Source organism: Patella vulgata, chromosome 7 (genome assembly GCF_932274485.2).
Source record: "Patella vulgata chromosome 7, xgPatVulg1.2, whole genome shotgun sequence".
Lineage (NCBI taxonomy): Eukaryota > Metazoa > Mollusca > Gastropoda > Patellidae > Patella > Patella vulgata.
The window spans coordinates 24,264,287-24,290,745 of NC_065885.2; the positions used below are offsets into that span (position 1 = coordinate 24,264,287).

At 34.1% G+C, this 26,459-nt stretch overlaps 1 protein-coding gene across 1 annotated transcript in view; it reads left to right on the forward strand.

The window, feature by feature from the left end:
- Positions 1–122: 122 nt before the first annotated feature.
- LOC126827168 (uncharacterized) overlaps positions 123–26,459 on the forward strand; it is a 30,195-nt gene continuing 3,858 nt past the window's right edge. The window contains exons 1-18 of the mRNA XM_050556403.2: positions 123–239; positions 3,701–4,061; positions 6,606–6,849; positions 7,137–7,282; positions 8,346–8,510; positions 9,071–9,278; positions 12,330–12,547; positions 13,229–13,375; positions 15,389–15,578; positions 16,194–16,306; positions 16,536–16,697; positions 16,967–17,179; positions 17,859–17,989; positions 22,092–22,252; positions 23,593–23,735; positions 24,123–24,304; positions 24,475–24,592; positions 26,043–26,218. Coding sequence (XP_050412360.1) covers positions 3,716–4,061; positions 6,606–6,849; positions 7,137–7,282; positions 8,346–8,510; positions 9,071–9,278; positions 12,330–12,547; positions 13,229–13,375; positions 15,389–15,578; positions 16,194–16,306; positions 16,536–16,697; positions 16,967–17,179; positions 17,859–17,989; positions 22,092–22,252; positions 23,593–23,735; positions 24,123–24,304; positions 24,475–24,592; positions 26,043–26,218 — 3,063 coding nt within the window. The 5' untranslated portion in view covers positions 123–239; positions 3,701–3,715. The remainder of the gene's footprint in view (positions 240–3,700; positions 4,062–6,605; positions 6,850–7,136; positions 7,283–8,345; positions 8,511–9,070; positions 9,279–12,329; positions 12,548–13,228; positions 13,376–15,388; positions 15,579–16,193; positions 16,307–16,535; positions 16,698–16,966; positions 17,180–17,858; positions 17,990–22,091; positions 22,253–23,592; positions 23,736–24,122; positions 24,305–24,474; positions 24,593–26,042; positions 26,219–26,459) is intronic.

Consider the following 26,459-nt stretch of genomic DNA (forward strand, 5'->3'; position numbering starts at 1 on the left):
ATTGATCTAATTTCTTTTTACGGAATAATAACAATTTAAATCAGCTGTTTTTAAAACACAAAATGCTAGTTAAAATTGCGTTGAAGAAATGCTTTTAACAGAACTGCACTTTTATCGGACTTATATTTGTCGCCAGGGTAGTGATGAGTCAGTCGTTAAAAAAAAGTTTTGTTGATCTTGAAAAATATGGAAATTGAAGTGGAATAATATAACAGGAGCGGGACATGCAGTAAATAACGGTATTGCAGTATATTACTGTACATTGGTTCATTTTGAAACCATATAGTGTGGTATAACAGATTTTTAAAAATATTATTATTATATAGAAATAGATTATGCTAGGCCAAGCTAAATAATTGTCAAAATTATATGGCATAAAAATCGAGACTATGTATATAATAATAAAGCACAAAATATAAATACATTATTTTTCAATAGTAATTTAACCGGTAGTTGATTATTTTCGATATCAAAACAAAGCGTATACTTGTTTTGATAGTCATGTTTATGACATTAATTATTTTTGTAGAAGTAAACTGATTTGTCCTATTCAATCAAAGTATTTTTTTTTTTATTTCCACTGGAACTATTACTAAATTAAAATATAAATAGAACCATATACATATATATCATATAGCCATAATCATTAATTTAATGAACTAAATTTGCCTATTAGTATTATTGCCCTCAAATTTTGACCCTGTCTGATAAAGCGGGTGGTCAACTTACACCCCAGCACTAATTTGAAAAAAAAAATCAGTCCATATATACCGTACAAATTTTTTGTGGACTTGTTTTAGGGTACCATATTCATATCCTATAGTAGGCCTACAGAAAAAGATACACTGTAACTTTTTCTTTCATGGTCACATGTAAAAAATTTTCGGATGGTTTTGAAGTGCTAAGCACATAGTATCAATCGGAGTAAAAAATATTGTCAGGAATGCAACCTACTTAAAATATACAGCTTATTGAAAAGTGCTCAAAATAAGCTTTGTGATAGGCCTACATTTTTTTCAAATTTAATTTTCATCATATCGATAGAGCTGTCAATTGTCCAATGTCATACTGTATGAGTGTAAGCTTATATATTTGTATTTATTGTATATTTGGTATTTGTCGTATTGTCCCTTTAAGTTGTATTGTCATATCCTATAGTAGGCCTACAAAAAAAGATACACTGTAACTTTTTCTTTCATGGTCACATGTAAAAAATTTTCGGATGGTTTTGAAGTGCTAAGCACATAGTATCAATCGGAGTAAAAAATATTGTCAGGAATGCAACCTACTTAAAATATAGAGCTTATTGAAAAGTGCTCAAAATAAGCTTTCTGATAGGCCTACAATTTTTTCAAATTTAATTTTCATCATATCGATAGAGCTGTCAATTGTCCAATGTCATACTGTATGAGTGTAAGCTTATATATTTGTATTTATTGTATATTTGGTATTTGTCGTATTGTCCCTTTAAGTTGTATTGTCCCTTTATTAAGGTTTCATTTTCCAACAGGTCACCGAAAATGGCTACAAAATGCTCAGTTTTAGAGCATATTTCCACTATTCATTTTGGGACACATCCACTGATTTCTACAATACAGAAATGTGGAAGCTTAAATTTTAACGCAGCCATGCATCGAAGTGGGTGACGTTGAACAGTGTAGCATGGTGGCTACGGCTCTCGAGTGCCGTCAGCTGCACCTCCAGGGCCGGATTTAGAATAAGAGATGAAAATGAACAGGGCCCCCGACATCGACCTTGGGTCCCTGTGACAAGCAACTCTTGAGTGTGTGAGTCAGGGGTTCTCTCCCCCCGTGCTCTAAAATTTGTGAAAGATACATGGTCTTTTGGGTCATATGTCTGGGGTAACAGGAGGTCATTTTGCTAAAACAAATAAACGGATATTTAACACAACATTATGACTTACCAAATACATATTACACGTTTTAGTTTTACTCATGTAGAAATAATCCGATAATGGGTGTATACACTATTTTGACAGGAAATTTTAAGCAAGCAACAAATGGAAAAACAAAACCTGTGACCATAACTAATAAACTATTCGTTTATTATTTTAATACCGTAACCCAAATCATGTTGAACTGGATTCAAACGGAAGGGTGGCCTGGATACTCTGGTTGTGGCAGAAGCCTCAAGTGGAACGAGGACGGACTGAGCCCCCCCCCCCCCCCATGGGAAGTAGGCCCCAGCAGGTGGTTTATAGTTTTAATTCTCCAGTTTTTTCATAAAAGTGGACTGACAGAATCCAATTCTAACCCTACCCACATTCAGAAAAGTCACTGATGATAGTCTTCTACTTTACAATCAAGTAACAGTAAAAACATTATGCGGCACACCTCCGGACCCCTCTAGACTTCAGACCCCTAGACATGTGTCCCAGCTGGCCCCCCTCTCCCAGGCCCTAACGATGAAAGTATGTTTTAAAAACAATTGAGCAAGCCGAGGATCATGACGCCTTTTAAGACCAAGTGCGTGTAATACAGGCTTTATTATGATGGTGTCAAAAATATTATACACCTGAGGACCCCCGCCCAGATCTTGTGATCCCAGGCTTCAGCCAGACAGTTTCAAATGTCAATGAATATATCCTGTAAATTAGCCAATACGTTTAGAATTTTCTTAGCTTCATGCTGACTGATTTTCTGAAAGCTGCGTTTAGTTAGTTGCTGTTGCCATATCGCTACAGTGTATATATGCAACTTGTTTGTATTGCTATGAATATCACTTGTTGTTTTGGTTCTCTGGTGTGTAATTTAATATTAAATTATATTAATCTAAACAAATGGTTTGTTCAAACATTTTAGTATATTTCATTACAAATAATCAAAAGCATCAGACTTTCATCTACGAAAGTATGACAATTTAACCGTCAGTCATGCGGTTGGTGGTTCGAATCTCACTTTTAAGTGAATTTTTCAATTTTGTTTGAATTATTTTATTTAAAATAATGTCTAGTTGAGAGTAATGGATATATTTTGTTAAGAACATCTCATTGAGCACATTGATAATCCAATGGAAGCTTGTGGACAATTGTGGAAGCTAATTCCTGTCGGCGCCAGGTGCATGAACTATTTATTACAGGCTTTTTCCAGACATTTTTATAAAACAGATACTAATATATTTTAGGGCTGGTAGTAAACACCATATCTATGAAAAGAAAAAAAAATTGATAGTTTTTTTTTTTATCGACTACGGTACTGTTAATTATCTCCAAAATAGCTGAATTACGGGTTAATTTCATGGGTTAATGTTTCCTTTACCCAGGTTTTGTCAAGTCAATTCCGATCATTTTTATTTTCTGTATCAAAGCTTGGGAAGTCGCTTGTTCACATGAGCATAAATTTTCTGTATACAGATCTTGTTCTCCAGAATTATCTAAAATTAATTTTGTGGTAACAGTATAACTATAAGGTCATCTACAAACAGATTTTGCAATTTCACCAAAAGAAAAATGTTTTTTTCAATTTCCTCAGCCAGAAATTGAAAGAATTATTTGATATTGCACATTTATGAGTTTTGGATATCCCAACTTATAGTTATAAGCAAAATTTGGTCAAAATCTGTGATTGAAGTCTTGGCACCTTCTGCATGGTGCTCTTGTGGACGCGCTCAAAATACAGAAAACTCTATGATTTATAGACTGTACTGAAAGATTCATATTTATATTTTCTTCATTTATTAGATTTACTAGAGATTAATGATGGAGGATACTGTAGAGATGAACCAATCGGAATCCACCAGCAGCATGGAACAACCAATCAGCAATGAAGATACAATAAACTCAGATTTCAAAATATCTAATGATTCAGAATCAAGTGAAAAAATAGAACAGGCCCCGACAACACCATCAGACTCACAGAAAGCAGAAGATAAGCGACCTGAAAGTGTTAAAACACAGGAGAGTGGCATTAGTGGTCGACCGAAGTCTACAAGTAGTGGAGATCTCATGTTTGAAGCTAAACGAAAAAAGAAGAAAGCCCCAACTGATCTTGATGCTTATGATGTGACATTTGTAGTTACCATAGCAATGGCTATACCTTCTGGTTTGTATTGCTTTGTATGTCAAAACTAAAAAATATATAATCATAGATGCATTGGTTCTGAATTGTCATTCTTAGATTTAAAGTTAATGATTTTAATGTACTGTTAGAATTATCATTCACTTACTGTATTCAACATTAGGTAGATAATATTTTCTTTTTAATTAATTTTAACAATTAATTTTAGCGGTTGTCAAAGATCATGATCTTGACAATCATTCAAGTCCAGGTAACAGTAATCACTAAATCATTTTTGTTATGTTTTAATGCACTTTTTTTATTCACCAGTTGACATTGTTCGTTTTTTCAAAACTAGTGTTTAAAGCCACTGACTCCCCTGCCAAGCCAACTACAATATTGTAAAACCTCAAAATATGGTTCAATTCCATTCATTATTTACAAAGATATGGATTGAACATGTTTGCATCTTGTAGGCAATATAAACAAGCAGGTGTCACCTGGATAAAATCTTTTGATGTGTCTCTTGTTAATTCAACTGTATCCACTCTTTTGATATAAATTAGGGATGTTTTTCTTAAACAGTCAGTGTGTAAGGGCTAAATCTGCCCATTGCAGGTCTTTCTTTGAGCCTTAAATGTTATATAAATTATTAATTAGACATTTATTAACATGACAAGACCATAATCAACTCTTGATGACATCGGATGCCTCCGAATTTAAATAAATTAGGACAGTTTGACCATTTAATGATTTAATTTAAAAATGGAGAAACGAGGCTTAGACTCAAAAGACCAGTACGGTAGTTAGGATCAGTGCACACATCTTGTCAAAACTACAACTTTTGATAACTTTGCAAAAAATAAAGTAATTTGAATGAAATTTTCAATATACTCATTTTGCATTATATATTTTTGAAATATTATAGCGAAAACGGCCAGCTCTTTATCTAAATCTTTCATAATGCCCCTTTAATAAAATGTCCTAAAATTGCACAATGAGGATCAATCAATTTGATAAAGTGCATGTACATGTACTACCATATGGACCTAACTTCTTTTAAAACAGGACTGAATCATGACTTTTTATAGGTGAATCAACCCCCAATACAGTGGATATTTGAGACTGAAATGAATGACACAATCTAATTGAATATCACTTGTTGAATTATTTTGCACGTTTTCTAATTTTAATGCAATTGTTTGTATTTTGTATGTGCCTAATTTTTTAAAATAAACTTACACAGTATTTCAGTATTTGTATTGCATTCTCTGAAACCCAATGTTTTTGGGTTTAGGAGAAAGTAAATATCCGATTGATCACGTTGAAATATCTTGTTAACGCTCTGGAGGGTAAAGTTAATATCTGATTGACTTTAAATTTATACACAGTGTTTTAAGGCCATAAGACGTATGGTAATTTTCAATGATTTCCGATAATTACTGCCAGAGTTATGACCCTTGATCACTTTGAAATATCTTGTCGGCACTCTAAAGGCTAAAGTTAATATCAGATCGACTTTAAAATTATATACATGAAACAAAGAAGCCTATTGATTTTCATTTATTTCCAATTATTACTGCCAGAGTTATGGACCTTGACTTCTTGAAATATCTTTAGAACCTCTAGAGGCTAAAGTTAACATCTGATTGACTTATACACAGTATTTAAGGTCTTGAGACGAAAAAAATCTAGTCATTTTCAAAGATTTCCGATAATTACTGCCAGAGTTATGGCCCTTGATCTCTTTGAAATATCTTGTGGACGCTCTAGAGACTAAAGTTAATATCCGATTGACTTTAAATTTATACATAGTGTTTAAGGTCATGAGATAAAGGATTTTAGATATTTTCAGCATTTTTCGATAATTACTGCCAGAGTTATTGCCCTTGACCTCTTTGAAAAATCTTGTAGAAGCTCTATAGAGGCTACATTAATATCCCATTAACTTTCAATTTATACAAACACAGAGTTTAAGTTTATGAGAGGAAGAATCATATTCATTTTCAAAGATTTCCGATTATTACTTTGAAAAATCTTGTGGACACTCTAGAGGCAAACATTAATATAAATTGTTTAAGGTCACGAGACAAGCAATCGAAACAAACTCTAATGATTTCCGAATTACTTAATGAGTTATTACTCGTAATCAGAGTTTCATGTGTTGTAAATGTTCTCATTACTGACAACAGAAAAAATATGTGACAACCTTTGTTGACCACCGCACCCGGACGACTTAGCTGCTGTGGGTATATGTTTCGTTGCCTGGCAACTATCTGAAGTAGATTAGAAAAGTTCGTCCATTTAATGATTTAATTTAAAAATGGAGAAGCTAGGTTAAGTTCCGAACAATCAGTATGGTTGTTGTAATCAATGCACACAGCTTGTCAGATCTTCAAAGGTTAATATCTTCGCTCAGAATAAAGTAATTCGTATGAAATTTTCAATATATTCATTTGCACTATCTAGTTTTGAGCTATTATAGCAAGAATGGCTAACTCTTTGTCTAAATCTTACGTAATGCTTCTTTAATTTTTAAAAGAAATCTGTGTTAGGTTAGGAGGTTTATTGTTTACATTATGTTTATAGCTGAAGAAGAATTGAGTCAAGAGGTTCGAGATTTGATGAAGAAAAAGAGACGTGTATTTGAAGCTCCCCGTGCTCAGAGTTATTACCATTTAGAGTATTATCTAGTTCCTGATGAAGAGGAGTTAATGAAGACAGATTGTGTCACTTATGGTGTGGCTGCTAAACTGTATATGGAGCGTCAAGATCCGAGGGTTATTAAAACATGGCAGGAAGGCATGATCACTTGGGTAGCATGGGCAAATAGGTATTCTTGATATAAAATATACTGAAATAGCATATGAACTAAATGTATGAATAATTGTTCTGCCTATACATATGAACTATCACATATTGATATCCGATAAGCTTTGCATAATAATGTACATGTCTTGAAGATTTGTTTATTTGATTGCTGAGAACCTATTTATGGATGACTTCATTACACTCAAAGGAATACCAAAAAACACCCTGGAAAATGAATTGTTTGCATGTGTTAAAAATTTGAATTAAATGTTTGTCAATAGTGGTATCGGTATGTAATTTTTCTTTCAGTCACACTATCACAATGACAAAAGAATTATTGTTAAAGTTATTTACCCACACACTGGAGCTTCGTGTTTGGGACACAAAAGATAAAGTTTCAACTCGAGCTAGATTTGACCGACCTAAAGCTTTCCGTCTTCCTCAGCCTAAACCAGGTAAATATGATTGACAAAAGCTCATCTTTCATTTTCTATTGTAACTTATTCAACAATGCAATGCCATTTGTGCTTGATAACGATAAGAGAATATATATCGAAACATTGTGTCTCTGTATAATATACCAGTGATTGTTGTCCAAGCTATTGATGTTAGAAAAATAAAAGTGTGCAAATAATCCTCTTCTTGTCAATTTTATCAGGACTATTCAGAACGCTCTCTTCTAAATGTTAAGGAGAATTGAAATATTTTAACATTTCTATTTGAAAAAAAATCTGTAAAATTAAAGGAGCTAAATCGCTAACATTTGGTACCTAGAAATTGACAAAAGTGGGTCGCAACGCATATAATACTGTAATATGAATGTATATAAACTGGTTTACATTCAATGGTTTCCGTTTTTACTCCAATTTCAAATCAGTTATGTTTGGTGAAATAAGCCAGCAGTCTCAAGCGAGTGCAAATTTCTAGCGTCTGGTTATTCCAGTCTACATACGCCGTTTGATTTGGTGCAATGTGTCTAGCCTTGTCCCTTGAGTTTCTTGATTCAACTGGGGCTGAAGCGCATTATGGTACACGATTCGTGTACCAATGGTAAAATGTTTATTTTGTCTTAAATATTGGATATCAAAAGCCCATCTTTTTCCGGCAAGATCACAACATGAATGTTGATTTAATTTGGCAAATAAATCGTGTTTTCAATGTTGAAGATTTTGGATGATATTGAGTTAGAGACTTAGCTACTTTAACAAACGTATTTAACACATTGTTGTCATTGCCGTAAAATTTCCTGAGAAAAGGTTGTCAGTCTCGTCACATCCACAAATAGGGTTACCAAAATGACAATTGTGGTCAGTCTTGCCGCGAATCTACGGTACTATGAATGTTTACATTGGCGACATTCAGTTCCTGGTTGTTGAATTTCACACAATGAATAAATATGAGTTACAAATTTGTCTTTAAATAATTAATGATTTTGTGCTGCTCAAAAATCAATCCATGTTGTCCCATATAACTGTGTTGTTTTGTTAAATGCCAGGATCATTTTCATGTATATTTAAGGTGAAGATGCTGATGATGTAGGTGGTGTTAAACCAACTGTAATGAAACAGTGTCGTAGTTATACTCGACTACAACCAAAGAAAGGTCCAGCCATCCGTCCACTACCAACAACAGTTACCTACGCAAAGTCAGAAACTAGTATCAAGCGTAGATATTTAAATGAAGGTGTGTCAATAATTCTTAATATTTCATCGTACATGGATATTTTAAGCGTGACATGTAAATGGTCATGTATTGGATGATATTCAGATTTGTGTATAAATCATATAGCGCATATACTCAATCTGACTTCAATCATATATAGGGGGTTGGGTTGCCAAAGGGTTTAAAGCGTGTGTGTTAGATCGTAAGGTCTGTCATTGAGTCAAGTGGCATGGTTTCGATTCTTTGCTTCAAGATGACAGGGAGTAGGGTCGTCTGTCCAACCTCGTAAGTTTTCTCCAGGTCCTCCGGTTTCCTCCCACAGCCAAAGACCTCCACACACAAGTGAAATATGGAAATAAAATTAAACCATATGTAAGTTCCAAAATTACCTAGTTTGTGTTGAGTGGATGTTAAACCCCTCTCTCTCCATTGTCATAGGTTCATATTGTGTTCTTTAAGAACAAAGTTTATATATCATTTTATGTACTTATAAGCACCAACAAAGTTTATATATCATTTGATGTACTTATAAGCACCAACGAAAGAAATAATTTTATAACATTTTCTCTGGTTTTATTCAGGTGCTGTTTCAACTGTACCTGATGAGGAAATGCAAGAAGATTTTGATCAAACTGATAGACCTTCACCTGAAAATAGTATAGCTATTCAAAGTGACAAACTACCCAGCCCTCAAAGCCTAATCCCCACCCCACAAGACAGTGAAAGAGTTTCACCAACCCCGCATTCTCTTGTTGCTGTCCCAACAGATACACAGCCACAAGATGGAAGGTAATTTGTGTTCTCTGTCTTTCAATTTCGTTGTTTTATACGCCCACATGGAAATGTGGTCGTATATTGCCATCATATACAGTTTCTTGTGACACTCTACAGACTACATTTATCATCTAATTGTTTTGTAATTGATATATGTTGTTTGCATTAGTTAGATGAAGAAGACTATTGAATTTCAATATTTTCCGTTAATTTCTTCTGGAGTCATGGCCCTTCTGAATTATTAGCCGAGCTATATGAAACCTATAGGCATCATTTAAATTAGTGAAACGAAGAAGCCTATTGAATTTCATTAATTTCCATTAATTACGTCTAGAGTTATTGCCCTTGGTTCATTTTTTTTTAACCTTATGAACGCTCTTAATGTCAAATATTATCATTTGATTTGTATGGAATTTATATGCATCATTTGAATTAGTGAAACAAAGAAGCCGATTGAATTTTAGCAATTTCCTTTAATTGCTTCTAGAGTTAGGGCCCTTGTTTAACTTTGTTGAGCCTTGTGAATGCTCTAACAACAAAAGCTATGATCCAATCTGTATGAAATTTATATATGCATCATTTGGATTAGTGAAATGAAGAAGCCTATTGAATTTCACCAATTTCCGTTAATTAAATCTAGAGTTATGCCCCTTGTCTCACTTTGTTGAACCTTGTGAATGCTCTAACAACAAAAGTTATCATCTGACCTGTATGTTATTGGTAGATTGATTATAAAGTAAAAATGTACCTGGTACTTGCAGTAAAAACTTTGTATGATTAAAAAATAGTAAGTCAGTGAAAAATATAGAATATCCCATGTTCAGCTAGTGGCTTGTATAAAACCCACAGGAGAAGCAAAGAAAGTGTGTCTTGTTATTCAGATTTTCTAGGTACATAAATGATCCAGTCGATATTCAGTTGCTGCCGTGGTGTTACAAGAACCAAATTACATTTTCTACAAGATATCAGCACCATTTAATATCATTTTGACTTGATTGAAATTATACTATTACTTAAACATACATTATGCAAGAGCTAAATCTGCCTATTGCGGGTCTTTCTTTAGGCCTGAAATATTTTCTAAATTATTAATTAGACATTAATTAACTTATCCAGGCCATAATCAACTGTCGATGGCATCAGATCTCTTCGATATTAAATAGATTAAAACAGTTCAGCCATATTTTGATTTAAGCTAGAAATGGAGGAGCGAGACTTAGCTTCGAACAACCAGTACGGTGGTTGAAATTATTGCACACGTCTTGTCAAACCTTGAAAGGCTAATATCTTCGATCACAATAGAGTAAATTGAATGAAATTTTCAAATTATTCATTTTACATTATCTATTTTCGAACTATTATAGCAAGAATGGCTAGCTCTTTATCTAAATCTTACATAATGTATCTGTAATTAGAGATCTGTTGAATATTTTAATGTTTGTGTATAAATTATTTCTTTAAAATTTCAGACAAATACGTAAGAAAAAATGGTAGGCATACCATTGAATGAATATAGTTAAACATTACATGCATGATTTAACTTAGTCAATAATGATTGATTTCAGTTACCAATATTTTAGTAATCTTGTCAGCTTTTGAAGATATGTTTTTCTTGACCATGTTTTAGATATTTGTTATTTAAGTTGGTTGATTTCTATTTTTGTTAATTTTGTTATTGTCTCAGTAAACGGATTAACTGTTGATTAAGAAATATAGGTCATATCTGTTTTACCAATTTAGCAGGTATTTTCCAAAGAAAATCCATGGATTCAGATATAATTAACGATATATTTTCAAATTAAAATTTTACTTAAAGGGTCAATCCGGATAATATTTTGGAGAATAAAACTGCTCAATTTTGTTTTAAAAACCCTTAAAATCCCCTACCTTAGGGCCGAGCAACAACTTAAACCCGTCAGTCTTCATCTGGAAATGGAAAACGGTGTCCCACCCTGTATAATGCAGTGTCTGGATAAAACCAGACTTTTATTTTATAAAAATAATGTGTAGGTGAAATTTACCTTTCGTTATCAAGTACAGCACATGGGTTATTCATTGTAAAGACCTCTAAAGGAACGTGAATCGATTATCAGGTCACTCAATGAAAAATTTAACCCGAAATCTTAAAAGGGTTACGTGTCCGGATAAGCAGTATTGACATTCACGTCCAAACGACTCAATATTTTGAGCTGAAAGTTTGAGACAAGGTAAATACACCATTCCTCTATATTTTGGCGTTTAAATTTCATACGTACTCACTACTCAGACTTTTATTTTTGAGACTCTGTTCAAATCGGGATAGTCCCTTTAAACTTTAGTAAAATGATCACTGTGTTACAAAGTTTTTGAAATTATTATTATTAATTTAAAAATAGAAAATGTTTGTAGCTTTTAGTTTTGTTGATGATAAAACCCTTTTATTGACTGTTGTACCTAGTATTAGCAGTAATTGATTATATATCTGTTGTTAAGACTCTGATAGTTAAAGCTGAACTCCGGTTACAAAAATACCGAAATAATTAAATAAAAAAAGTTAACGCCCCCAAGCCGTCATACTTGTTTCCAATTTGTGAAATAAATATGGCGGACATGGAGGCTTATGACCTCCAATTATGGCATCTTGGGGGTGTTAACTTTTTTTTATTTAATTATTTCGATATTTTTGTAACCAGAGTTCAGCTTTAAGGCTTCATGAAAAACCAATATTCTAGTTGTCTGTAGGTGTAATATGATGTAAATACAACCAAAAGATAATCAGCGTTTTGGGTTTAAAATTAATTGACTGCTCTATGAACTTACTGAATAATATATTTATAGAAAGAATATCACTACAACATGGGTATCATTTAGCTGTGTTGTTTCCGTACTTAATGTTTAGTTTCAAACCATTGTTGGAAAACTGTTCAAACCTGTTGCGAAACTAAACATTAAATACAGAAACTCCTGCTAAAACAATGCAACTAAATGATACCTTGACTTGCAGTTTTACATTTGTACAAAAAAAAGATTTTTGTTGTCATTGATAAAAATTATTCATGTTAAATTTATTGATTTATATCTCCTCAGGACATTCAGCCGCCTTGGTCACCTAGCTGGTGCTATGACAAATATGTCTACTACTGGAAGAGAACAGAGATCTCAGAAATCAAGTCAACATCAACTTCCTGTAAATGTAAAAGCTGGGACTGCATCTCAAACGTCTAATATTAGTCGAGGTCGTGGTGGTGGTGAACGGTCTTCATCTAATGCAACTAGAAGAGCTCTACCATCAAGAGATTCTAATGGTGAGGTTTATGATAAATATATTCAACATAACATTAGAAATGAAATGAATTGAACTGCCAAGTGTTCTTTTACATACAAGGCAATGTGTGTACAGGTGGACCTTTATTGCTAGAAGCTGTTTCCTTGTCAGACATTCTGTCCAGCAATACTGACCAGGGAAAACCTTTGTATTAGATAAAGGATAAAAAATATTAATATAAGAAAATTATAGATAGAAATGTGTAGGTTCAGTAATCTGTGGACATAGATGTTTGACAAAATGATTTAAACTAAGCCTTGAAGCATGATATGGGTTTTGAATAATGTTAATTTTATCTTCTGACTTATTTTGCCTTTAATATATCAGTATTTTATATAGATATAGAATTCTGATCTTACTTGGTTACAGCATAGTCCCTGAAATCAAACAACAATTTCCATCTATAGGTGACATTAGTCTTGTGTAAATTATTAGGGATTTATTTCAGTATAGGTGTATTATATAGTTGCCCCTGTCCATCAATCCGTACGTCAACAATTGGTTTGTTTTGTATGAAGAATTGGGGTAATAAGTGGACAAGTATATCGTTTTTCAGTGTTCTGCAAACTTTTGTTCCGGGGTACACACCTTAGGAACTTGTTCAGACAACTTTCCTGCGGGTAGGTAAAGGAGTAATTAATTAATATAATATTTATTTCAGGATCAGCACTACACCATACACAACTAGATTCACCTTCCAAACATAAACGTAATAAGAAAGCAGAGGCTGCTGCACATGCAGCGGCTGAAGAAATTAAAAAGAGTGGTATCTGTAATGTTCCTATACAGATGTCTCTTTTATTTTCTGGTGTGTTATTTTAAACAATTACATTCTTGACATTTTTATCAGCCCACATTTTCATGTGGACGTATATTGTCGTTGTCCCTGTCCGTCCACATTTATTTGTGGACACTCTACAGGTCACAATTCTTATCCGATTTTGACGAAACTTTAAATATAGGTTAATCTCCAAAAGATTTTGGTTCCTTTCGATATTGGCATATCCGATTTAAAAAAAAGTATGAATATATCACTGTAATGTCAGTTGAGTTCCAATTTCGTGAAAATCGAACCAAAATGGCCGCCCTTCGTACGCAAGTAGTTTAGAAATGTCAAGGTTTTGGACCCTCTTAGAGGTCACAATTTTGATCCGATTTTGATAAAACTTGAAATACATGTTTATAACCCAAAGATCGTGGTTCTTTTCGATATTCGCGCATATCGGATATAACTTCCTGAATTATGGCTCTTGATTGTACGAAAAATCGCGTTTTTTAGCTTGTGGTCCGATTTAAAAAAAACATTTGAATATATCACTGTTACACCCTAATGATGGTTGAGTTCGAGTTTTGTGAAAATTGGACCAAAACTGCCAGACAATATGGCCACCCCTCATATGCAAAGAGTGTACTATATCAAGGCTGTGGAGTGTGGACACTCTAGAGGCCACAATTTTGATCTGATTTTAACGAAACTTTATATTTATGTTTATATCACAAAGATTTTGGTTTCTTTCGATAATCACGCATATCCGAATGTAACTTCCTGGATTATGGCCCCTGATTGTTCAAAAAAATCACATGTTTAGCTTGTGGACCTGCTTGAGGTAACAATTTGTATTCAATTCTAAAAAACGTATATATATCACCATTACACATCAATGAAGGTTGAGTTCAAATTTCGTAAAAATCTGACCCAAACTGCCGGACAAAATGGCTACTCCTTTTACGTAAATAGTGTAAAAGTATGCATGTAATACCAAGGTTGTGGACACTCTAGAAGTCACAATTTTGATCCGATTGTGATGAAACTTGAAATATATCTTTATATTCCATATATCTCAGTCCATTTCAATATTCGTGCATTTCAGACCATAACTTCCAGGATTATGGCCCTTGATTGTACGAAAATTGCTTTTTTTTTTAGTTTGTTCTCTACCATCTTTGCAAAATGTGGGCGTATCTTGCCTGGTACCGCTGGTTTAAGATTACATAAAGAGCTGACAGATCTCGCTATAATAGTTAAAAAATAGATAATGAAAAGATAATATGCTGAAAATCTCAGTTAAATTGCTTCACTCTTAACCGAGATATTAAGGATTCAATTTTAGGCTGGTATGATAATAAACAAATCTCGATTATCCTTTTTTACGTTAAATTATCTATCACAAAATGTATTCAAATCCACTAAATATGGCATAAGGAGTTGATTATGGTCTGGATAAGTTAACTTATGTCTAATTGATTATTTATATAACATTTTAGACTTAAAGGAGCTAAATCGCTAATATTTGGGACCTACACATTGACACAAATGGGTCGCAACGTAAATAATAATGTAACATGAATGTACAAAAACTGATTTACATTCAATCGTTTCCGTTTTTACTCTAATACACCAGAAGTCTCAATCGAATGGCAATCCCTAGCGTCTGGTTATTCCACTCTACGCCGATAGTATTTATTGCGCATGCTCTCCAGAGAAGAATGTGGGGTCACTGTTTGACATGACTTGTGGAATATGTCTAACCTTGTTCTTCCGAGTCGCTTGTTACAAATCGCTTGAAACGCATTATGGTACACAATTTGTGTACCAATCGTAAAATGTTTATCTTGTCTTAAATATTGGATATCAGAAGCCTATCTTTTCCCAGTAAGATCACAACACCAATGTTGATTAAATTTGTGTTTTCATTGTCGAAGGTTTTGGATGATATTGAGTTAGAGACTTAGCTACTTTAAAGAAAGACCTGCTATAGGCAGATTTAGCTCTTGCATGATGCATTTTTAATGTTTGATTTAATGGATTTTGTTTTATTAGATATGAAAAGTGTGACTAGTAGACTACAACATCCAGTAGCTGGTGTAGAAGATATGTTCATAACTGTGGCCTTAGACAGTCCACTGATGAGTGAGAAAATAAAACATGAATTAAATCCAATGATTATAAAAATACATTCAGCATCAGATATGCCAAATACACCGATGTCATTTTCTGAGATGAAATCCAAGTAAGTATAGTATGTAGTACCAGATTAATATGGATAACTTTGATTCGCAAAGTGTAAACAAACTAGTTATTTAAAGACTCTCACTTTAATGCTAATACTAGGTTCCCACTGTCGTGCGATCCATTAGGATAGGATTGTCCCTTTTGATTCCACGATCTGCTACGTGCAGATATGTTCAGATACGTTTCGATAGAGTCAAGAAGATTGCTACAACTGACCTCAATATATGATAAGATCTGATAGGATCACCACGATTACTCCACAATTAAAAGCCCGATTTCAATCGTAGCACGAACCGTGATAATAGGAACCTAGCATGAAAAATCCCTTATAAACTACAATCTTTAATAGGAATATCAGTCCAAAAATGATTCAATTCTGTTTAGTATTTACAAGGGTTTGGCAAATTCAAAATTCCATTTCCCTGTGTAACAAGCCTGCTGCCATCTATGTTTGCCATGAACATGATGGGCTTGTTTTTAATCCGATTGAATCCAAGCCAGGAAATTATCTAGTGTTTGTATCTGTAAGATAGATAATTTTTAAATTTCATGTAGTCAGAATTTGTATTGTATTCTCTCTAAAATAATCATGTTTTCTTTGTTTATTTTGTAGGTGTCACCCAGTTTATTGTAAATACAAGTTTTATAAACAACCAGAACATATTAGTGTTGGTAAAGAACATGGTGAAAATATTTACTGGGATGATACAAATGTTGTTTTATTGGGTAAATTTATATTTTATCATCATTATTCGTTTACAGGCAAGATACAGGCATAATTTTGAAATTTCTCTCCTCGCACACTTCATGGCATATAACCATCTTCATTCGTGGTAGGTGCAAAAAAGTAGGATGTTAAACTCAATTTTACTGCACTATTTAAATTTATTTTATTCTGCCTCATTTTCATAGAATGGCACTCATTAATTATTTTTTAATTTTTTATTTTTATTAGGGCATATGGAGAAGTCTGAATTAAGAGAATATTTAAATGGACCAGCACTAGAAGTTGAGATTCATGATAGAGATAGAAAATGTGAAGATGTTAAATTAAAACCAACTTTATTTGGAGATGATTTAGAAGATGAAAAGATTAGTAATGTTGGTACTGTTTCAAGTAAGGAAAAGATTGTTTGATTAACTCTTATCGATAGAAAAAGCTTCTTACGAAGGATTTTTATTCTAATCATTGGCACAACATTTTACAGAATTTACATTCAACTTTTATTTTACTAGTTGTAGAGTGGGGCCTCTTTAGTTGTGTAAAAAAAGCAGTGGACTTGTCAGTTTAGGAAAGAAGCGTTGGTTATTTTCACAATCACAAACACACAGATCAGAGTTTCTGAGGATATTTCTTTTTTATGCTGTAACATATATTTGTTTCAGGTAGAAGAACCGTTCACAATCCATTTCATGGAAGAAACAAACCATGGGACCCTTATGGTGTATCTAAAGTTAATCTCTCAGAATTATTACTCGGACATCGCTATCTTCATCTAAAGATACCTATACACAACTGTCCACTACCGGACGTATTAGGTTTAGAATCCAGTAAAAATGGTAGAATCATGGGAGTAGCAGGAGCTGTTGATGGACCTGGTTAGTCAGTCTAATTCCTTTAAAAATACATTCTGACGAAAGTAATTATAGGGTAGTTATTTCCAATAAAAGTGGGGCAAATTTGGTATATGGAAAGTAGAGACGCCCAATTTTATTAGAAAAATACTAAATTCTTCGGAAAACACCCATGGAGCAAGCACTGGACAAATATGTCAGAGTATCACTAACTGGCAACCCAACGGCTTATTTTCTGCCAGCTTGACTAATGGAGCAGTTGTTATTTCTTGATCGAATGGTTAGGTGGTTTGGGGAACATTGAGGGGTGTAAACGTACAACCGACTCTGCAATTAAACGGCGGAAAAAGAAGTTAGCAGAAGATTATCAAGAATTTACTTAGGCTTCAATATGTAAGCTTATAGCTAGTAAATGGACAGTAAGTAACGACAAATACATTCTTAAAAAGGCACTCCTTCAATCAAGTTTGGTTACAAAGATGGCCTCTAAAGACAGATTTCATATATATTTGAGGTAAATTTTGTTGTACAGAGCAGAGGAGGAAAATTATTTCTGTTCATACTATCATGTCCAAGACAAATAAAATAATTAGAATAACCCATAGAATTATTCCAAATTTGCATTTGATTGTTTATTAAATCAAAACGTGAATTTGTATACATATTGTTAGAAATTATTTAATTATTCATTGTTAATTTATAGTTGAGAAACCTCTACCTGCTGGTCATTATTTAAAACATAATGCAATGTTAAAAGTGAAAATAGAACTAGCTGTACCTTTAGTTACACCAGATAAAATACAAGCAAAAGAAGATCTAGCGACAACATTTGAGGTAAATTTTGTGGTGCAATTTATATCGCAGAGTTCACATAAGGTTCTAAAATAAACAAATTTTCAGTTATACATAACCTCATAAAAAACACACTAAATGTTGGACAATATAATTATAATGAAACCATGAAAAATAACCCTTGATTGTTATTTCTACAATAATATTATGTTAAGAAAAATATCAATTTTAAGTTATAAAGAGTATATTTGATTTAATATACAAGCGTTATCGTAAAAGGAGAGCTCTCGCTTTCCTGGGCATGTCTGGATGTCAGTCGAGGTGCACTTTTTATCGCTCGCCTCAATGTCTAAATTGACTCCCCTCAAAGAAAATAATCAGGAAAAATATACCGTTAACGAAAAATACTGTCAATATCGACAATCAATTTGCTTGTTGGCTACAGTAACAATCATACCTTAGTGAGAATCGGCCAACTGGTTCATAATCTGAGTAATTAGCACATTTAACAGTAATTTTGATAATTCGGTAAAAAAACAAAACAAGCTTGCTGGTTATTCATAACAGGTCCAGTAAGTTTCCTTTGTAAAAAATAAGCCACTTGGTGAATGAAGACATCTCACTCGGCATGGATTGTGAAGCTTGGGATTCGCACTGTCTTCGACGCTCGATCCATACGAATTCCAAGTAGATATTAAAATGATAATTGGATAATACATTTTATGGTTTCACTGACCCATTCTTAGTTAAATTTAAATAGTCATTGAATAATCCCTGACAGAAAACCGGATTCCCCGAGAAACAGACATTGATAATATATTTTTCCGTCAGGATCTCCGATGCTTTCCGATTCCTGATAACACGTGACATACATCGGTTGGAATTAATCAATGAACCAGCACTGCTAGATTTAGTTTTAAATAGCGTTTTAGTTTTATTCTTTTTGTCCCCCGCCTTTCGAAGAAAGCAGGGGACTATTAAAATGGGTTCGTCTGTCTGTCTGTCTGTCTGTCTGTCTGTCTGTCTGTCTGTCTGTCTGTCCGTCCGTCCGTCCGTCCGTCCGTCCGTCCGTCCGTCCGTCCGTCCGTCCGTCTGTCCGTCTGTCTGTCTGTCACACTTTTTGGGACACAATAACTCTCTTCCTAATTGAGCTAGAATGTTCAAACTTGGTGTATGTGTTTATTAGGTCAATGCCTTGATGGAGTTCGAAGATGAGCATTTTCCGCTAAGGGTAAGCAGAGATAAGCAATTTGATTGGTTGATGCTTTGGGACACGATAACTCTCTTCCTAATTGGGCTAGAATGTTCAAACTTGGTGTATGTGTTGATTAGGTCAATGCCTTGATGGAGTTCGAAGATGAGCATTTTCCGCTTAGGGTAAGCAGAGATAAGCAATTTGATTGGTTGATGCTTTGGGACACGATAACTTTTAATTGAGCTAGAATGTTCAAACTTGGTGTATGTGTTTATTAGGTCAATGCCTTGATGGAGTTCGAAGATGAGCATTTTCCGCTTAGGGTAAGCAGAGATAAGCAATTTGATTGGTTGATACTTTGGGGCACGATAACTCTCTTCCTAATTGAGCTAGAATGTTCAAACTTGGTGTATGTGTTGATTAGGTCAATGCCTTGATGGAGTTCGAAGATGAGCATTTTCCGCTTAGGGTAAGCAGAGATAAGCAATTTGATTGGTTGATGCTTTGGGACACGATAACTTTAGTTCTAATTCAGCGAGATTGATGAAACTTGGTGTATAGTTTCATTACATCAATACCTTGACTAAGTTTGATAATGAGCATTTTCTGCTCAGGGTAAGCAGAGCGATACGCAATTTTATTGGCCGAGACTTTGGAACACAATGACTCTCCCTCTAATTGAGCTAAAATGTTCAAACTTGGTGTAGGTGTTTATTAGGTCAATGCCTTAAAGGGGTGTGGAGATGAGCATTTTCTGCTTAGGGTAAGTAGAGATAAGCAATTTGATTGGCTGATGCTTTGGGACACGATAACTTTAGTTCCAATTTAGTGAGAGTGATGAAACTTGGTGTATAGTTTCATTACATCGATACCTTGACTAAGTTCAATATTGAGCATTTTCTGCTCAGGGTAAGCAGAGCGATAAGCAATTTGATTGGCCAAGACTTTGGAACACAATAACTCTCGTTCTAATTGAGCTAGAATGTTCAAACTTGGTGTAGGTGTTTATTGGGCCAATGCCTTGATAGAGTGCAAAGATGAGCATTTTCTGCTTATGGTAAGTAGAGATAAGCAATTTGATTGGTTGATGCTTTGGGACAAGATAACTTTAGTTCTAATTAAGTAAGAGTGATGAAACTTGGTGTATAGTTTCATTACATCAATACCTTGACTAAGTTCGATGATGAGAATTGTCTGCTTAGGCTAAGGAGCAATAAGCATTTTGATTGGTCAAGACTTTGGAACATAACAACTCTGCTTCTAATTGAGGTAGAATGTTTAAACTTGATGTAGATGTTCGTCTTGACTGAGTTCAATGATTAACATATTGAGCTAAAGCTAAGCAGAGATAAGCAATTTCCTTGGTCGATGCTTTGGGACAAGATAACTTTGATTCTATCTGATAGAGAGTGATGAAACTTAGTGTATAGTTGATAATCAGTTTGATTGCTCGATACTTTTGAAAAAAATAGATGTGCGATTAATTAATATGTGTCATCTATTTATTTGGGATTTCGGCGGGGGACATCAGCCTCACTGTTGGCTTGTTTATTTTATACACATGCTGACAGGGAATTATTTTTAAAAATATTGTCCTTATTATTTAAGGCTGTGGCATAGTTGTACGGAATTTTATTTTATATAAAGCAATTTCAATTATGGTTGTCACATGATCATTGTGCCATTTATCATCCATGAATGAATAAAAACTTTGTAAGTTACTGATAGGCAAAAACAATAATTTGTGTTTTCAATATGAAGAAATGCCATGATGTCCTATCTGCTTATTTTGGCTACTTAGGGGGGTTGGATGGCCAAATGGTTAGCATGTGCGCGCTGTATCATAAGGTCTGTCATTGAGTCAACTGGTGTGGTTTCGATTCCCCACTTGTATGTGACAAGGAGTAGGGTTGCAGTCCTTCACGTTTAATGGGAGATTTCGCTCCTGCTCCTCTCGACACACGTCGGCTTTCCTTCGAAGGAGTCATTAAAGACTCCTGCAAATTAGCTAAATCTCTCTCCTAAATATTGAGATTAATAAACTACTTTCAGTTTTTGTTCACTTTTAAACTGCATATATTCAAGGTATCAGGAGCTTTTTATGGCTTCCGCACAATTTTATAAACATGAAGGACTGGGGTTGCCTGTCCAACCTCATGGGTTTTATCCAGGTCCTCCGGTTTCCTCCTACTGTTAAAGACCCCTATGCGCAAGCGAATTATTGAAATAAAAATTAACCCTATGTTAGTACCAAAATGACCTAGTTTGTGTTGAGTGGACGTTAAACACAGACGATAACTCCACCCACACATTCTTGATTATCAAGTAACATTTTCAATGGCTATCAAATACCATGGCTTGGCAGGCCTTTCATCACCAGTCTCCGGTAGTGATGTCAGTGACTAACGGTAAACGTTGGCTTAGTACCCCATTTATTGATTTAATTTTAAATGAACGACTGTTTAATTTCAAGCTGTATCCAACTTCCAAGCCATCCGAGGGTCTACAGAGTTGATTTTGAGCCTTTCATGTAAATAAAAGGTCTAATTAATAATTTCTATAAAATCTGAAGTGTAAATAAAGACTTGCACTAGGCAGATTTAGCTCTTGCATAATGTATGTTTAACAGGAGCTTCTAATTACCCCACTTCCTACCAGGGCCTCATTTAACCCAATTCTGGCCAGTTGATTTCAAAATGGATTAAAATCCCTGTTCTTATCACAAATGCTAAAAAAGCTCTAAAGAGATTCAGGAGAGCTTTCTCAGGAGAGTGATTTACCCTTTTTTAATTTCAGGAGGGCCTTTTTTTTGACTCTTCAGGTATTTATTCATGTGAAGGCCTGAATAAAAGGCCAATTGATTTTGGATTTACATGTCCTTATCTGTAGTATTTTCATGGTACAATCAGAACATTTATTAAAATGGTGTGTGTTTTTTTTTTTTAACAGTGTCCATTTGGTCGCCTAGTGTATGTTTTTAATTATCATAATACAGTCATGTTAAACAATTTACAACAGATGATAACAGATCTAAATGTTGAAGCACTTGATCTTAAAGGTATGCCTCAACATGTTATGAACGCTGCCTTATCAACTTATAAATTATCAATGTAAGTCAATATTTAATAAACCCATTGTCTTCTTGATAACTGCATGCTTCCAATTCATGTCATGACATGACGATGGACAATTATATATGTCAACAAATATTAACTTTCAATGTTGGATTTTAAGTCAACAAATACCTTGGAGGCTTATAATACTAACTTTCAATTGTGGTTTATAAGTCAATCAATACTTTGGCTTAAAAACACTAACTATCAATAATGGTTTTATAAGACAATAAGTCAACAAATACTAGATTTCAATGGAGGATTGAATTATAAGTTGACAAATTATAGCTACCAACATCAGGCAATAAATACTAAGTTTTAATGGTGATTTTGATTTACAAGTCAATAAATTTACGGTCACATTTTCAGATACCAACACTACTCATGTATTTGAATTCATAATAATCATTCCCAATGTGGTATTTTTGTGTTCTAGTCTATTTTTATTGCATTTTTATACGCCCACATCTTCATGTGGACGTATTTTGTCGTCGCTCCTGTCCGTCCGTCCATCCACAATTGTTTGTGAACAGTCTACAGGTCACAATTTTTATCCGATTTCAATGAAACTTGAAATATAGGTTTATCACCCTAAGATCTCGGTTCCTTTCGATATTGGCATGTATCGGACCGTAACTTCATGGATTATGGCCCCTGATTGGACGAAAAATCCCGTTTTTGGCTTGTGAACACTGTAGAGGTCACAATCTTTATCCGATTTGGTTTAAACTTGAAATGTATGCTTATAACCCAAAGATCTCGGTTCCTTTCGATATTCGCGCATATCGGACCGTATTTTACTGAATTATGGCCCCTGATTGTACGGAAAATTGCGTTTTTAGCTTGTGGACCCTATAGACGTCATAATTTTTATCCGATTTAAAAAAACGTATTATTATATCACCGTTACACCCTAAGGACGACTGAGTTCGAATTTCGTGAAATATTGGCCCAAAACTGACAGACAAAATGGCCGCCCCTCGTTCTCAAATTGCGTAAAAATATGGTATATCAAGGTTGTGGACCCTATAGAGGTCACAATTTTTATCCGATTTTGTTGAAACTTGAAATGTAAGTTTATAACCCAAAGGTTTTGGTTCCTTTCGATATTTGCGCATATCGAATTGTAATTTCCTGAATTATTGCCCTTGATTGTAGGAAAAATCACTTTCGTTTTAGCTTGTTTTCTATCCATCTCTCGAAAATGTGGGCGTATACTGCCTGGCAGCCACTGGTTGTTATTACATTATATTATATTTTCCTGTCATATTTGTCTACTATGACACTCAATGGGGGCATACCAACATTAATTTTGTATTTGTATTCTGTATTTGTAGACAACAGCAAGAAAGTCGTGATTTAGATATAATAACAGGTTTTCAATTAATGGATAGTAAACACCATATATTTGTATTAGAAGGGTTAAGAGATAAAGCATTGAAACTTCTATGGAACTCTTTACCAAGGGAAGAAAATTCTGGTAAGAGTTGATAAAAATAAAAACAGATTAAAAAAATATTGGAAGCAGTCTATATAAAAGGAATGTCGTCTGTTATTTTTTGTTTTTGAAAGTTAGTAATTGTTCTTTATAAAGAGGGGCTTATGTCGACTGCTTTGAGTTGTAAGAGGCACCCGGGTCAACTGGCTGCCGTCAGTTGCTTTGAGTTGTAAGAGGCACTCAGGTCAACCTTTTTCAGTTGCATTCAGTTGTCGAAACACCTGTTGCTTTCAGTTGCAAGGTTGACATTACAATTTACACACCACATATCGTTACGAATGATATTGATATTAATTTTGTATTAATAGAAACAGATATATATAATATTTTATACATTGTTATTTAATGTCTATTTATTTTGAATTACAGATACAAAAGTATTATATAATTCTGATATGAGTTTTAGTCAGAGACTGTATAGAGCATTAGATGTGGATTTATGTCGCATTAAGTTACATGAACCATTGTCAGTGATAGTTCAGCAGTCATTATTATATGTTCGAGACATGGTGCCAAAACTTTGTTTCCAATCTCTAGTCAAATTACACCAGGTATATATAGATATTGTAATTTATGTAAGCTATTTGATATCAGTTCGTATCTGATAAATGTAATTACAGTTAATTTCCATAAACGGATTGGTTTGAAAGATGCTTGGACAACTATGACCAAGACAATTAGAGTAGCTGAAATTTATGATGTTTGATGTTATTTTTTTTAGCTATCTACCATTGATAAACTGAGGGATGCTGTTAGAAATGATTTGTTTCCAACATCTGAGATGGTTATATGTATGAGTAGAGAATTTGGTGTTCCATTTACAGCTGAAGATTTTGATGGTATGTATTGTGAATTAACTTTATTACTTTATTAGATGAAATGATATTACAACTTTTTAATTGTCAGATTTTAATCAACTTAAAATTTACTTAGCTCTTCGTGTTGTTGAATGAGATCTTCTGCAATTCACACAGTTACTTAAATTTATCATATTGGTTCTGATAAAATAATTTACAATATGGAGATTTGACAGAAGTTTTGTGAAATTTACCCGCCCCCCCCCCCAAAAAAAAAACCCTGAATTAAAATAAGAGATTCCACAGCTAGTCAATTAAATAACATAAACTTCACACAACTTTCACCTGTAAACCAAATTTAAGGATGTTAGAAAGGAAGTGATCACTTAAAAGTTTAATCAAGAAATTGTGCCATGACTTATTAATAGCAACACTCTCTTACCACTATAACCGTAACCTGTAGAGTGTCCACAAGCTAAAAACGTGATGTTTTGTACAATCATGGGCCATAATCCATGCAGTTTCGATCCGATACATGGCAATATCGAAAGCAACTAAGATCTTTTGGTGATAAGCTATATTTCAAGTTTCGTCAAAATCGGATAAGAATTGTGACATGTAGGGAGTCCACAAACGGAAGGATGGACAGGGGGGACGACAATATACGTCCACATAAAAATGTGGGCGTATAAAAACAGCGATTATGGACTGCATTTTATCACAGTAAATTATAACCTTTGAAATGAACAGATGTGTCCATCAGACAATGACAACATTGTCATTTTATGTGTTAGGCCTACACATATTGCCTGATTTGCAAAATCTGCAATCAGGCATTAAGTGTTGAAAGAAGGTAGGAATTTTAGGCATTTTGTGTAATGTCTGGATTTTTCAGTCATTATACGTGTTGACTGGTGCTCACAGGCTCTTCGCTAAATGACTAATTGATTACGTGAAATGACGGATTACACAGGTTGACTGTAACATATATAGATTACTTATCAGGCATTATGGATAGCATGGAATTCGGAGATTTATCAAAAGCATGGAAACTGAAAGTTGGTATCTCTGTGAAACAGTACCACAGCATGGGCAGATCATGGAATTTTTGCAGGAGGGAGGTTTGTGGTTTCGATTCCCTGGTTGTATGTGACAAGGAGTAGGGTTGCCTGTCCAACCTCGTGGGTTTTCTTGGGGTCCTCTGGTTTCCTCCCACTGCTAAAGTCCATTACCCAAAACCGAATTATTGAAATAAAATTGAACCATATGTTAGTCCCGAAATGACCTAGTTTGTGTGGATTGGATATTAAATCCCATCTCTCTCCTTGATGATAAAGTATCCGCCCCTACACAGCGCTTCCGATAGTTGTACAGGGATAGCATAAAGTCCTCTGAGTATTCCATGCAGGTTCATAAACTTTTATCTGGGACAAATCTGGTATTGGAAATGAATAACTTACATGATTTGTATTTGTTTCAAAATTTTCTATAGAACTTCGACCTGAATTTGAGTTAAAGAAGTCACCACCACCAATGATTAAAGAACCATCAATACTAGGAACAACTAGAAATTGGACACCTATTGATAATGTTAATAAAGAATATGTAACCATGTTAGCTGAGAAAGAAGGCCGACAACAAACAGTAGATTTTATACAAAATAATAAGGTTTGTAAATTTTAGCAATACTTTGTTATTTATATAGGTGGGGGTGGGGGGTAGATGGCTGAATGGTAAGCATGTGCATGCTGTATCATAAGGTATGTCATTGAGTCAACAAGGAGTAGGGCTGCCTGTCCAATCTTATGGGTTTTCTCTGGGTCCTCTGGTTTCCTCCCACTGCTAAAGTCCCCTCCGCAAAAACAAATTATTGAAATAAAATTGAACCATATGTTAGTCCCAAAATGAC